At 38.6% G+C, this 15,791-nt stretch overlaps 1 protein-coding gene across 2 annotated transcripts in view; it reads right to left on the minus strand.

Moving 5' to 3' along the window:
* ASAH2 (N-acylsphingosine amidohydrolase (non-lysosomal ceramidase) 2) overlaps positions 1-15,791 on the minus strand; it is a 64,778-nt gene that overhangs the window by 32,703 nt on the left and 16,284 nt on the right. For both annotated transcript variants that reach the window (XM_011990281.1, XM_011990280.1), the window contains exons 6-7: positions 15,426-15,503; positions 739-859 (exon numbers count right to left, since the gene is read on the minus strand). In XM_011990281.1, coding sequence (XP_011845671.1) covers positions 739-859; positions 15,426-15,503 — 199 coding nt within the window. The remainder of the gene's footprint in view (positions 1-738; positions 860-15,425; positions 15,504-15,791) is intronic.

Consider the following 15,791-nt stretch of genomic DNA (forward strand, 5'->3'; position numbering starts at 1 on the left):
GGAATATTAATTGTAGGTAAGGGCCTGGGACTCTTATCCCATTATATAGTCTTCCGAATTTGGGCCTGGCGCAGTGGCTCCTGCCTGTAATATAACACTTTGGGAGGTCAAGGCGGGCAGATCATTTGAGGTTAGGAGTTCAAGACCAGCCTGACCAACATGGAGAAACCCTGTCTCTACTAAAAATACAAAAATTAGCTAGGCGTAGGGGTTTGCACCTGTAATTTCAGCTACTCAGGAGACTGAGGCACAAGAATTGCTTGAACCCGGAAGGCAGAGGTTGCAGTGAGCTGAGATCGTGCCACTGCACTCCAACCTGGGTGACAGAGTGAAACTCTGTCTCAAAAAAATAAAAATAAAAATAAAATGGTGCTTAATCCCTGTATAGCTCTAAAAATGAAAGTAAGTAAATATCAACAGTTTGTCATATTTTCAGTTTAATCAAAAACTACTGTTATTACAAAAATCTTGAACTTTGCCCTTCCTTATTCAACTAATAACTTTATGAAGCACTTAATACAAGGACTATGTGACACAAAAAGCAAATGGATTAGTACTCATTTTTTATTTCTCTTTCCACGTTAGGGAGGATGGTAAATGCTCTCTATCCAAGCATATCAATATGTGAGATGGATGATGACACTTTATTCTGGAGATTTGAATCACCTATTCTGAACGCAGCATGAATGATGATACTCAGTGACTCAAGATGAAACTTTCAATGATATAAATTCTCACCTGCCCAGGTAGATATCCTTTGTTCTTCTCTTGCTCAAGCAGGTAAGATGCATAGCCCACATTGTCACTGTTTACAAGATGGTTACTGTTGTTCATGCTGACCGGGTGGATGGCAAACCAGCTGTAAAGGAGCAAGAAGCTCTAAGTTAATCAGGAGAACCAGAGAACTGAGGCCAAGAACTATGACTGGAAGCTTAAGTTTTCTCCAGCAGGAAAAAATATTTTTAAATGATAGACATTCTACATCTAGACTCTTTCATTGTTCATGGGCTTAAAAATACAATGCAAAAAAAATGTACTCAAGAAGTCTGATCATTTTCTTAAATTAAAAATACAGAACTCCATTTTCATGACTATTTCATCGTTGGCATCATCATTAGACTGGTCAGTTACCAGATGGCATACCTAAAGAACTGTATGTACACGGACTTTGTCCTTCAAGATAGGCACACAGATAGTAATTATTTAAATCTATCTAATCTGACATTTACTAAGGGTTACCTGTATGCCAAGCACTGAATAAACTGTGGTTTACTTTCAGAATCTCACCAAAGACATAGATGTGAACAAATGGCTTTAACACAGTGTGACAAACGTTGCAAAGAAACAGGCATAAAGTGTTTAGGGACCACAGATGACTAACAATTAATTCCTGAGGGCATTACAGGGAGAGGAAACAGCAGGGTAAATGCACAGCGGCGTGAGAGAGGATGTGATGCATAATTCAGTATATCCTTATGCCTAGTAATACCTTGTTTAAGCATAAAGCTATACAGTTTACAAACTAATTTCACATCTGTTACCTTATTTGAACTTCACAACAACTCTGAGAGACAGGCTGTTTTACCTCTACTCTGCATAGGTGACCCAGAGAAGCAAAATAATGGTCCACTGCTCATAGAGGCCCAGGACTCAAGTCTGGGTCTTGTGACAGTGTCCAGCGGTCTTTGTAGGCTCAAACCCTCACACAGGTGAAAAGGATATTTACAGAGTGGAAGGCAGTAAAGCAGATTAACTGGAACGCTCAAGAAAAGAGAGATGCCAGTTCATAAAGTGTCAGGTTAACTTAGAATTTTTTTTAAAAAATTGTTGATTCAATTCTTCGTTGAAAAATCTTTAAATGTTTTCGCTTACATGCCTACCTAAGCAATGTAATGCACAAAACTAAGCATCTACTTAATGGCTAGAAAGGGTTTAGGACTTTAAGATCATCTTTCAAGCATCAGTTCTTATTGCCTATCAGAAGCAGACGTAGGGCTGAGGTGGCCTGCTCAAAGCCCACTGGCGCTGCTAGGCAGGCAAAACAAATGAGTCATACTAGTTGGTACAATAGGGACTGGTGTAGACTGTAGAAAACTTGCAGTGTCTAAAGTTCATAGCCTTTACTCAGCTCCAGCCAAGTATTGCCTTATGGGAGTATAAACCAGTGCTGCCAGCTCTTCTCATTTATTCAAAAGGAGCCACAAATCCATGTTTTCATATTTATTTATCAACTTTAAAATTCTTCAGGAAGTAAATGGCATGGCAACAAAGGACGAGAACTGCTATACATTAGGAGACTTAAGACATGTAGCCAACAAATGTAGTTTGTGGTCTGATTCAAACAAAATAACTATTTGAAACAACAAAAAAAGACTTTTTGGTATAATCAGGGAAGACCAAACACAGATTGGGTGTCAGATCATATTAAGAAATTAATTTTAATTTTGTTGGTTATAATAAATGATTGGGGTTACTTATTTTTTAAAGTCTTTATCTGATGGAGATACACATTGAAATATTTCTGAGTGAAATATATCTAAAGACACATGCACACGTATGTTCGTTGCAGCACAATTCACAATAGCAAGACATGAAATCAACCTAAATGCCCATCAATGATAGGCCAGATAAAGGAAATATGGTATGTATGCACCGTGGAATACTTAGCAGCCATCAAAAGAACAAGATTATGTCCTTTGCAGGAACATAGATGGAGCTCGAGGCCATTATCCTTAGCAAACAAACACAGGAACAGAAAACCAAATACCACATGTTCTCACTTATAGGTGGGAACTGAATGATGAGAACACATGGACCAACAGACACTGGGACCTATTGGAGAGTGAGGGGTAGAAGAGGGGAGAAGATCAGGAAAAATAACTAATGGGTACTAGGCTTAATAACTGGGTGATGAAATAATCTGTACAACGAAGCCCCATGACACACATTTACCTATGTAACCAGCCTGTAAATGTACCCCTGAACTTAAAATAAAATGTAAATTTTTAAAAAAGAAGTGTATGATGTCCTGGTATTTGCTTTCAAATACTCTAGCCAAAAAAAAAAAAAAAAGAAGAAGGGGGATTGGGGGAGAGGAAGGATAAAACAGAATGACAGAGTCCTGCTAATTATTGAAGCTGGGCAATAAGTTAATGGAGATTCATCACATTAATTACCGTAATTAGTATGTATTCAAAAATTTCTATATAGTTTCCTTTTTCATGTTGGCATACATTTTGAATTTTTCAAAACACAATGTCAAGCCAAATCACCAATGAGTGAGCTGAATTCAGTTCCTGAGATGGCTATTTGCCCCTGTGCTAAGGAATAAACATTTATTAGTCTGAAGATATTCTAGAGTTATCCCCTCGCAGTTACTTGCAAGGTGTTTACATTTAGGAATATTCTTCTATTAGGTTTGTGTGTGTGGTTTGTCTCTTTCTCTTAGAACTCAAGTATCAGGAAATTCTAATCAACTAGTGTTTTCCAGTTACATGGATTTTGCTTTACTGGAGTTTCTTTAGTTTGGAAGAAAATGCAGTGGTGGCATTTTGGCTTCCCAATCAAAACATTTCCATCTGATACCATCATGCTGAGGTCAGCCAGCTTCAGCCAACACTGAATATTTCCATTACAATCAAAGAAAAACTATAGAACAATTCTGCTGACAATGATTATTATTTAGCTCTTATTAGACAAAGGACTTTATGTACAAGATCTCATTCTATTCTCACAGGAACCCTTTGAGTCAAGTACTATCATTATCTTCATTCTACAACTAAGAAAACTAAGTCCCAGAGTGGTAACACTGGGACTGGTAACAGTGTGACCACCTGACCTAGGTCACACAGTGGTAAGTCAAGAAGCAGGGCAATGAATTCAGGTTATATGTATGTGTGTGTGTGTGTGTGTGTGTGTGTGTGTGTGTGTGTAGATAGATAGATAGATAGATAGATAGATAGATAGATAGATAGATAGATAGATAGCTAGCTAGCTATAGAGATATATGCTCTTATCCACTGTGGAATCCTGGCTCTGTCCCTTCTCTTCATTCACTTGCTCATTCACTACACGTTTAGTTAACTTTGACTCTGTGCCAGCCACTAGGAACATAAAGATGAATGAGGCACCATCTTGGCCTTGAGAAATGCTTCACAAAAGACGTGGCACTTGAGGTGGATCTTAAAAGATGAGGAAGAGCTAGGCAAAGGAATCACTAGAGAAGAAGTATTCCTAGCAGAGGAAATAACATCTGCAAAGGCATGGAGATGTGAAGGAGGGCCCTGTGTTCAGAGAATGGGTAGTTAGGGTGGCCAGAGCAGAACGGATATGGACAAGGAAAGATGGCAGTTGTATCATTCATTCAATCAACATGAATTTATTGGGAACCATGTTGATAGGCATTGTGTGAAGGATCATAAAGAGGAGTCAGATGCATTTCCTACCATCAAGGACCTTACACAATTGGCCACAATGGTATCTGTGGAGAAAGCATGTGCTGAGAATTTCAATCTACTAGTTAGATATAGACTTGATTTCTTCTTCTTCTTTTGACAAAGCATCTCACTCTGTTGCCCAGGCTGGGGTGCAGTGGTGCAATTGTGGCTCACTTCAGCCTTGACCTTCCAGACTCAAGTGGTCCTCCCACCTCAACCTCCCAAGTAGCTGGCACTACAGATGTTCACCACTATGCCTAGGTAATTCTTTTTATTTTTTGTAGAGATGGGGGTCTCACTATGTTGCCCAGGCTGATCTCCAACTCCAGAGCTCAAGCGATCCTCCTGCCTCACCTTCCTAAAGTGCTGGTTTTACAGGGATGAGCCACCACACCTGGCTTAATTTCTTCTTTATTCCATTTATTTTAAGCCTTAGAAAATAAATTGAACTTTTTCTCTAGAAAATTAAAATAAGTGTTCAGAAAAAAGTTATTTAAATTGAAGGAAAGGAAGATGTCATATTTTTCCTCCTTTGTCCTTTGAAATGTGCACTATTAAAATAGCAAACTTGTCACAGGAACCAAAGTACTATAGTTATGGATGAATATTTATAAAGATATGCGGAAAGGTGATCATTTTAATTTTAAAACATAGTACTTATATTTTATTTTATCTGGCCAAAAAATATTCTTCAAAGCAAAGTTCAAAAGGAAGGAAGAAAGCTTTAGTTTCAGAAGTTAAGAATTCAGACATAAAAGGATGAATACATCTCTGATAGTAAGCATTTTTAAATAATGCTTATGTCACAGCTAAATGTAAAATAGGAAGTAAGGTGCTACTTGAATCAGCATGATGTAATTAAAAGTACTGCAGAAAGTCAAGAGATTGGGGACCTTATCCTAGTTTGTAGCAAAGTTAGTCAAAATTTCTGGACTAAAATTTAAAAATTATTGAGACTGAAAAATAATAGATTTCAACTATGCTTTATGAATCAGTAAACAACATATTAATATAAAACCCTACAATTTTTTTTCCTTCTGTGTAAAGGAGGTATTTGGAGAAAAGGATCTCTAGTGACTCTTAATTCAGACATCGTGTGTGCCCTACTCTGAAACTCAAAGAGAAAAGCAGGTTCCATACACTCAGACCCGGGCTTCCCTGTCCAGTGTGCAAGTTGTGTCCTGTACAAAGAACACTGGCAAAGCGGGTAAGGGGTTAAAGCCAGCCTCTGTGCAGCTCACTGAGCCAGGCACTTCAGCCAGCCCAGAAAAGAGGATGCATTTGTGTAACTTAGACAAAGGTTCTATGTGCTAGCTTGGCCCTCCCCGACCTAAACGTCCACAAATAGGGAAATAGAATACTGTGGACCCATTCAAAGGTACTGTTCAGAAGATTCATAGCAACATGGGAGCTCTTCAGTAAATAAAATATAGGAGGCTGTAATGGGCTGAATAGTGTCACTCAAAAATGCATGCTCATCTGGAACCTCAGAATGTGACTTACTTGCAAATATGGGTTTTATAGATGTAATCAAGGTAAAGATTAAGTGATACTATACTGACTGCATGTAGGCTCTGAATCCAATGACTAGCATCCTCACAACAAGAGGAAAGGAGCAGAGAGACACCCAGAGACATAGACAAGAAGGTGATACGAAGATGGGGGCACAGATTGGAGGCATGCGTCTACAAGTCAATGAAGCCAAGGATTGATGGGAACCATTAGAAGCTAAAACAGATGCATGGAACAGATTTCCCCCTCGGAGTCTCCAGAAGGAACCAACCCTGCTAATGCCTTGAATTTGGATTTCTGGCCTCCTGACCTGTGAGAGAATAAATTTCTGTTGTTTTAAGTCACCTAGTCTTTGATAATGTGTGTCTTTCCTAGGAAACTAATACAGAGGCTAATATTATATTACAATAGCTGAAAATACCAGCTCTGGGGTCAGACATGAGTTACTTAATTTATTTGAACCTCAGTGTTCATACCTGTAACATAATGATAATAGTAGTATCTGCATTTGACAATTAAAATAACTAATACATGTGAGGTGCTTAGCACAAAGACTGGCTGATACCAAGAATGGAATAAATGTTCACTACGAGAAGGTGGGTGACGCTATACTGATACTACTGCTGCTGCAGCTGCAGATGATGATAATGATGATAAGGGAAAGAGACACAAAGCTCTGAGCATAAATAAATATATATATACACACACACATATCTATGATTCGTAAGATTAATACAATGTTAAATATATGGGGGCGGTGTTCAACATTCACAACACATGTATATTCAACCCACGTGGTATGGGCATGAAATGATTCAGTGAGGAGAGCCTGCCCTCTTGTGACAGGGACGTGAGTGCTCACAAAATGCCCATGTGCTCTTCTATTTCCCAGTCTCATTTGCAAGAAGGGGTGTGTGAATAGCTCTGACTATTAACATTTGTGCAGAAGGACTACCCAATCTTCATTCGACTTTCCATGAGTGGAAAATAAGTCTTCAATGTGTTCAGCCACTGGAATTTCACGTTCTATCTTGTGTGGCACCTGCCATTAATTACCTTCACACTCTCGTTTTCACTCGCTTACAATCATCCTCACCCCAACCCGCCGCAAACTGGAGAAGAAGAGGAAAGGGTGTTTCATCGTCTCATACAGGAAGGATTATTGGGCCCAGACTTTTACCCAAAGGGCAAGCTAAATTTTAAACCAGCAGAAGAAAAGAATACGCACTGGACTGCTCAGATTTTAAAAAGACAATGAGCTCTAGCCAGAAGAGCCCTCCTCAAGTTACAGGCACACCTGGGACAAGTATCCTGCAGAATATTTCTACCATCTCCACCCCAGAGAAGAGATGTACATTCTCAAGGAATCCTTTTGTTATCTTCAAAAATCCTGAATGAAAAAGTCCTTCTAAATAACAATATTGGAGAAATATCTCATTAGGGTAAATTCCATTAAGTTACAGCAGTCAAAATCCCTGCACCACACCTTTAATCCCAGCACTTTGGGAGGCCGAGGCAGGAGTTCGAAACCAGCCTGGTCAACATGCAAAGTCCCATCTCTACTAAAAATACAAAAATTAGCCGGGAGTGACAGCGCACACCTGTAATCCCAGCTACTCGGGAGGCTGAGGTAGGAGAATCACTTGAACCCCCGGGAGACGGAGGTTGCAGTGAGCCAAGATCATGCCACTGTACTCCAGCCTGGGTGACAGGGCGAGACTCTGTCAAAAAATAAAAATAAAAAAATTTAAAAATCCTTGCACATTACATGGTAAGTGATCAACAAGAAACAGGAAATGGCCAATAGAGTATTGCTTTTTTAATTGAGCCAAACCGTGAATTGAAGAAATTCAAAGGAAAACAACAGTGATTTGACTTTTTTAAGCCTGTTACTTGGCGACAATTGTAAAGCATGATAATACTAATTTTGGCAAGAGTATGACAAACAACATTCTGCTCATGTTTGAGTAACGGGAGAGTAAACCAACAAAGGAGTGTTTGGCAATTTGTAGGAAAAGCTTTAAAATATAAACATTCTCTTTGGCTCAGGAATCCCATTCTAGGAATTTAGCTTAAGGAAATCATTGGCAAATATGTATCCGTTTGAGAATGCTTATCATAGGCCGGGCGTGGTGGCTCATGCCTGTAATCTCAACACTTTGGGAGGCTGAGGCGGGCAGATCACCTGAGGCCAGGAGTTTGAGACTAGCCTGGCCAACATGGTGAAACCCCGTCTCTACTAAAAAACTACAAAACTTAGCCAGGTGTGGTGGTGTGCGCCTGCAATCCCAGCTACTCAGGAGGCAGAGGCAAGAGAATCACTTGAACCCAGGAGGTGGAGGTTGCAGTGAGCCAAGATTGCACCACTGCACTCCAGCCTGGGCAACAGAGCAAGACTCTGTCTCAAAAAAAAATGCTTATCATGATGTATTTTATGATTGAAAACAACCTAAATAACAAATGATTGCTGATTAGTTGAGTACAGTATGATACATGGAATGAAATACTACATAGCAATTTTTAAATGGTGATTTAAAAAATACTAACTGGCATTGAAAGATATTCATAAGGTATTGCTAAATTAAAAAAAGAGTTAACAAACTGTAAATATAATAAAATACCACTTTTTTGGGAAAAATTATAAATGTGCTTAGAAAAAGTCTGAAAGACTATGAAGCTATCTCTGAGTGTCAGGATCCCCAGATGATTTTTTGACTTTTTAATTTTTTTTCTTACTGTGGAAATTTTAGAAAATACATAAAAGAAAAGAAGATTTTAAAAATCACTTGATATAGCACCAAGAATGAACCCTAAGGTAAACTATGGGTGATAATGATGTGTCAATGTAGGTTCATCAGTTGTAAGGAATATACCACTCTGGTGGGGAATATTGATAGTCGGGGAGGCTGTGTGTGTATTGGAAGAAGGTGCATATGGGAACTCTGTACTTCCTGCTCAATTTTGCTGTAAACCTGAAACTGCTTTTAAAAATACAGTTTATTAATTAAAATAATAATAAAGTCTATTAAAAAAAAAAAACTATGCCCAGCACTGGCACAGTATCATTTCTGCATTGTTCTATTGTACAAAGCAGTCACAGGACCAGCCAAAGTTCAAGAACTAGGAAAATCATCTCCATCTTTTAATGGAGAGTGGCAAGGTCACTTTGGATAAAATGTGGAATAAGAGCAATTATTGTGTTGTTGCAGCCATTTTATAAACTACAATCTGCCATTTAAATATATATTTTAAAAATAACTATTAATCCAAAAAACGTAAGAGGTGAGAGAGGAAGAAAAAGAAGCACTGAAAAGGTGAGACAAATAGCACAAAGTGAGGAGATACAGAAAAGTTCAGATATGATCATCACAATTCCTGAAAATACATTAAATTTGCTTGAAAAACAAAGATTGTCAGAGTATAAAAGAAATAACTAAAGCTATATGATATTCATAAGAGACACTCTTAAAATGTAAGAACATAGAAAAGTTCAAAGAAAATTGCAGAAAAATATACATGGCAAATTCTGCGTTAGCCACATTAACAGACTATGTAGACTTTAAGACCAAAAAAATTATTAGATAAGAAGAGGATCACTACAAAAACAAACAGATACTTGATGGTCTCAGTACATGGAGATAACACTGTTAATATTTTTATAGTATTTTAAAGCTTCTAGTGCACAGTGAGTGAAATCAAGTGAGCATCCACATTTATAGAAAGACCTTTTAGTCATGTGTATTTCCTATTATATGTTCTACATAGAAAAATGAACTGAAGCAAATGCACCTGAATATTAACCATGATTGATTTGAGGTAGTATAATTTAATTTAATTTTTCCTTCCTTTCTACTTTCTTTATTTTTCAAGTTTTCTATGGTAAGCACACCCTATTTTTATACTGAAAAAAAACTTAAAAAATAATAATCTCCCAGATTTTTTTCAGGTTAAGTAAGAACTTTCCAGAAATCTAACAATCAAGTTGTCCAATATCTCCAGCCAACTGTTTTTTTATGGCTTTGGTTTCTAAACTTGGGACAATTTAAACTACACAAGGGTGATCAATCTCTGTTATCAGTCAACAGTCATCATCTTTGTCATCAAAAAGTCCTTATTAGGCACCTTCACCTACCGGCAGGGGAGGGGGGTGAACCTGACCCAGGATGAAAGATCACTGTACAACCATGACCAAGCCCCACTGAAGAAGAATACAGGCAAGCAGAAAGTGAAGTTAGAGCAGCAAGACAGCATCAAGTTTCACAACATGGAGCAGAACAAGAAAAAGAGGTTCAGTGAAAGATGTAGAAACAGAAAGCAGGGGCCAAGCACAATGGCTCAGGCCTGTGATCCCAACACTCTGAAATGTTAAGGTGGGAGGATCCCTTGAGGCCAGGACTTCAAGACCCATCTAGGCAACATAGCGAGACCCTGTCTCTATTTATTTTTTAAATAAAAGCAATAAATAAAATAAACAGAGAGGAAGGCTTTATAAACCAGCATTCATGCTAATGATAGAGAAGGCATTTAGGAAGACAAAGACAAGATGAGATGAAAACAAGAGAACAAGAATGGTTTGACAGAGGGCAGTCACTAAGGTTTCAGCATTTGCAATTTGAGTGGGGTTAAGTGGACGGAGGGGAAAGTGTAGACTTGGAATAGAGAAAGCCACAGAGAATAAACAGTCAGACATTACAATTCAAGAAAAATAATTCAATTATTCTGTGTCAACTAAAAACAAAATATTTTATGTAAAAAAAGTTTTTAAATAAAGAAGTCATAGTCATAGATGACAGAGAAGATTTGTATATATACTGCAACTGAGTTCTGTAAGTCAATACCATTCGAATAAATTAGTGTAATAGCACAAATAGGATTTTTCTAACTTTTTACACAAATGATTCAAATAGCTTACACAAATCACTGCCCTTGTCATCTTAAAAATATGCTTTTAAAGGGCTCGCTTACAAGACCACTGACTATAAGAATAAAAGGTTTGCAATATATAAATAGAAGGCAATGGAGAGGAGAGGAGAAAAAAGGAGAGCAGGAAGAGGAGAAGGAGGAGAAGGGAGATGAGGAGAGAGGAGGAGGAAGAAGAAAAGAAGAGGAAAGAGAAGAAGAAGGAAGGAGAAGAGGAGTCCATGTGATGCTGCAAATTCAAGGAAGAAAACTTGGCAGAAGAAAAGAGGAAGGCAAAGGGAAGAAAAGCAAGACAAAGCCTTTTCAGTTGCAATATCCTTGAAGAAATAAGTCGGCCTCCTCACCTGTCTCAGAGCTGCCTTTGTAAGTGTAGCTGTGTGAGTAGTACCTCTTCCACTGACCACAACTGCCACTCAGATTATCTGCACTTGTGACTTTCTTTCTGATGTAGACGTTTGAAACCTGTTTTGCTTTCTCCCTTCCTGTTTTCTTCATACACATAGTGTCTTATTGCATCCGAGACTCTCAAGGTTCTGTTTATTCTCCTCCATTGGATGACAGACCCTTTGGGGTACCTTACAGAGTCTCCCAAAGTGAATTTTGTAAATGTTACACAGCTTATATTTTAATTCACAATTCAGAACATCCCAAACATGTTCTCCATGTCTGGAGAAAAAACATTGAATGCTTTCATGTAAGGGGAAAAAGGCACAAGATAGCAATTTTTTTCTGACATAGAATTTTCTACCATAGATTTTTCTGATGTAGAGCAACTAGAGCAAATGGTGGCCTAACAATTGTAAAGGGCTTAATGGTTCATGGAACAGTTCCAGGAATATAATTTTATTTCATTCCTCAAGTCTACATTCTTCCCAACCCTTCGACAGCCCCAACTCCCAACCCAAGCTTGAAACACTTTAATGAGTTTTTATTCCTCTTGGTATAAAACAACAAATTCTTTGTCATGCCATCTAATCTCTGTCTCTTACTTTGTCTTGCATCACCCTGCCCCGTTGACCCCTGCACTCCAGCCACACACACCTTTTATCAGTTCTTCAAATGCTTCCCCATTTGTGTTAAATGTTCTTTTCCAATCCCCCCATTTTTCCAGTTAATTCCTACTCCAGTTTCCAGCTCCCATTGTTGTCACTTCCTCAGGGAAACCTTTCCCAATCTCTCAGACAAGGTCAAATTCCTTTAAGATAGTTCTACACATCTGCCTTTCTTAGCACTGAGCCCAATTATAATTTTACATGTATTGTATGCCTATCTGTATGACTGCTGTCTCCTTCAGTAGACTGAAGTCCTATAAGGGCAGCAACTCCATGTGTATTTGTTCATCAGTGTATCCCATAATAATTTCTGTGTGGAGAGAAGATATGATAGCCACATTTGAAAATATGGCACTGAGTCTCAGAGAGTTTAAGGGATTCATTCCAGTAGTACAAATATGGGTACTAGATTCCAAGGTACTGGATTCCTGATTTCAAGGCCAGGGAATACATCATTCCAAGGAGGTACTACATGGCTCATAGTAAGTCCCTAGTACAGACTTGCTGACTGAAAAACTGAAAACAAAAATGAAAGTAAGAAGGAATGAATTATGAACTCGAATATGGTTTTCATTGTGAAGAAGATAATCGTGGCTGTGATGCTGGGCAGGTCACATCACCTTTCTAGGCCCTTACTCCTCTGCTGAAGGTTGAACTAGGTCATCTCCATGTTCTGTGATTCTGAGTTGCTGTGCTTCCAAACTCCTCTCACCTTGGGATTCTGTCTAACAGCAGGCACCTACATGTGGTGGGTGAGTTACTTAGCAGCCCAGATTTGACTTTATATTTTGGATCATTTTTAACGTGTTCAAAGAGCAATTACACTATGAAACAAGAGGCAATTGCAGGAGCAATTACATCAAAGATAACATACGGCAGCTACAGAAACAATGGAAAGTTATTGCAAGGTGTTAAGCACAACAGATGGAAAAGCTTTGCTATAACCTTGACAGTTGACCAAAGAACTTCCAGATACATGCTATAATTGTATGTAGGGAAGCAAAGAACGTCTGGCCAAAAGAATAGTATTTTTGAATTTTCTGTTCCAGTTATTAAATGATTCAAAAACTGACCAAGTGCAGTAGCTCACACCTGTAATCCAAGCACTTTGGAAGGCCGAGGTGGAAGATGACTTGAGGCCAGGAGTTTGAGATCAGTCTGGGCAACAAGCAAGACCCCATTTCTACAAAAAATAAAAAAAATAAAAAATAAAAAATAGCTAGGTGTGGTGGTGAGCGCCTGTAGTCCCAGTTACTAAGCAGGCTGAGGTAGGAGGATCACTTGAGCCTAGGAATTTGAGGCTGCAGTGAGCTATGATCACACCATTGCTCTCCAGCCTAGGCAACAGAGCAAGAGCTTGTCTCAGGGAAAAAAAGAAAAAAAAAGGTTCAAACGCTACTAAAAGGGAATTGTAAATGGTCTTGGTCCTTCAGCCAAGAGTTAAATAGAAACTATAAGGGCGACTCTATCTCCTTGTCCCAACAAATTTGGGATACTCAGTGTAACTAGCAGAGATGTATGCTCTTATCCTGCCCTTCTTGTAACTGAATGCCCCACTAATGTGCTCTAGAATTAGGACCTGTCTTACCTTTCCAGTCCACCTCTTACCCACACCCTGACCTCACCCACACTCTGGCCTCATGACTCTCTCTGTTTTTCAGGACCCCGTGAGAAATCCCATGACCCCTTGAAGGTCCAGTTCAAATGTCATTTTCTCTTGGAAGCCTTCCACAGAGCTCTCAGGAAAAACTCAGGGCTACCTCCTCCAAACTCTCACAGAATTATTTATGCCCATGTGATAGTACTGGTGGTCATCTGATTCATGTTATGGTTATTTGTCTATCTATTTATCTCTGTCTCCTGCCCCAATCACCCCACCCGCTTGTGAGACCCTTATAGATAGAAACCATACCTTATTCATCGTAACATACCCCACTCACACAGTTAGACGCCTGACATTTAGAAAGTGTGCTGAGTTAAATAAATGCTAAGGGGCAACTAATCAAGAGATAAATTCATTGTAATAGAAGAATAAGTCGTATTATGTCAGCCCATATAGCAAATTTTATTAGGGAGCTTTTAGTGACTTCACTTTTAACACAAAAGAGGAACTCAAATGCTAAGAATCGCAAGCATTCTAATAATGGAATTATTTAGAAGAGGTAGAATATGTTTTCTATTCCTTTTTAGCTAAAATGATTAAACTTTTTTCTGTGTTAGGCACAGAACTAGAGTTGTGTACGCATTATCTCATTTAATCCTCAGACAACCCTATAAGGTATTAATATTCCCATTTTCGAATAGGATAGTTAAGGTCTAAGTGGATTAGGTTACTTTCTCCAGGCCACAGAGTTAGTAAGTGGCAGAGGGCTGGGATTTGAAGTCAAGTTAACCTTATCTTAAGACCTGAACTTTTTATTACCATGTTGTTCTCCACCTACTTTTAGGGCCAACTCTGGTGTGTGAACTGTGAATCATAGTTTTTAATGTTTTTCTTCACCACTTTTTTGTCACTTTTACTGCGAGTTTTATTCACATAGCGTCTTTCACTTAGATATTTTATAATTCTATTTGGCAGACCCTTTATCATCTTTCTAATCATTATTATCAACATTTTAAATACTTACTTTATCCCACAGTATGCTCAAAAATACTTAGGGATGAGAAACAGGAAGACAGTCACAGAACTTGTCTAAAGTCACATTGCTAATAAGAACAAGAGCCCAGAGCCAACCCAAACCATTTGACTCTAGCACCCAGCTCTATCTGATACTTCCCTAGGGCATGTCTGCATCATTTGCAAGTCCATAGGTCAAAGAGTCTGGAACTATGCTACCCACCCAGTCAATTCCTGAGTCAGGCCAGTTGCAGTAACCAAAATCACATATGAATGCAAATGCCTTATTTTCAAGAAAACAAAATCCATGTGCTTTCCTAAATGCTGTCACTCCCAGATAACGGTGCTAAAAGCTGGCCCCAGCTGTAATTTCCCCTCACTTGCTTCCTTTAGGTGTTCTCAGTTCTATTTATCCCTCCTTGGCATTGTCCTATATTGAACTTAATCCTTTTAGGGAAACACAGGTAAATAATCTCAAAAACATAATCACCTTCCTGGTTGGTCAGATTGTTTTTTCATTTTATTAGGAGAGAACTGTTTACCATCATGGAAGCTCCACATGTGAGATCTTGATAACATAATAAGCATTAATGTTTATTGAGTTTTTACATCATATGTGAGATGCTGTGCCAAGCTCTTCACCAAGATCCCTCATTTATCATCCCTGTATTAAATCTGTTTTGCAAGTGCAGAACTAAGCCCTGAGAGGCTGAGAACCCCGTACAAGGCCCATGGCTGGACCCCAGTTGTGTCTGACTCCAGAGCCTGGACTCTTAACCACACAACTTATTCTCAGTGTGTGCTGGTACTATTCTGGTCTCTTTTCCCCTCTCTTTAACTAAGAAAAGCTACCCAGACAGAATTATTTTTAAAAAGGAAATAGAGTACCTGATAAGGCCCAAGTCATCTCCATTCAAATCTACCATTTTCAAGACTACCATTTCCTTGTCTGTATTTGAAGAATACCTAGTCAGTAAAACAGAAAAGCACAATCAGTTCTGTGTTAGAGACTGACCCTCATGTAAGATGAACAGTAGCAGCTGACACAAAAACAAAAATGCCTCTCAGTGAGTGAGATGTCTTGACAAACAGTGGTTCTGTGAACTGCATCCAGTACCTCATTTCTCAGCTAAGGAAAGGGTATGTAATTGCGATCAAAGTTTGGGGGACTAGGGTCAAGTAACTGGAGCTGAAATACACATATTTTTATATAATATACAATATTATATAACATATAGGTATTTCTTACAAAAG

This window comes from Mandrillus leucophaeus, unplaced genomic scaffold, assembly GCF_000951045.1.
Source record: "Mandrillus leucophaeus isolate KB7577 unplaced genomic scaffold, Mleu.le_1.0 Scaffold376, whole genome shotgun sequence".
NCBI lineage: Eukaryota > Metazoa > Chordata > Mammalia > Primates > Cercopithecidae > Mandrillus > Mandrillus leucophaeus.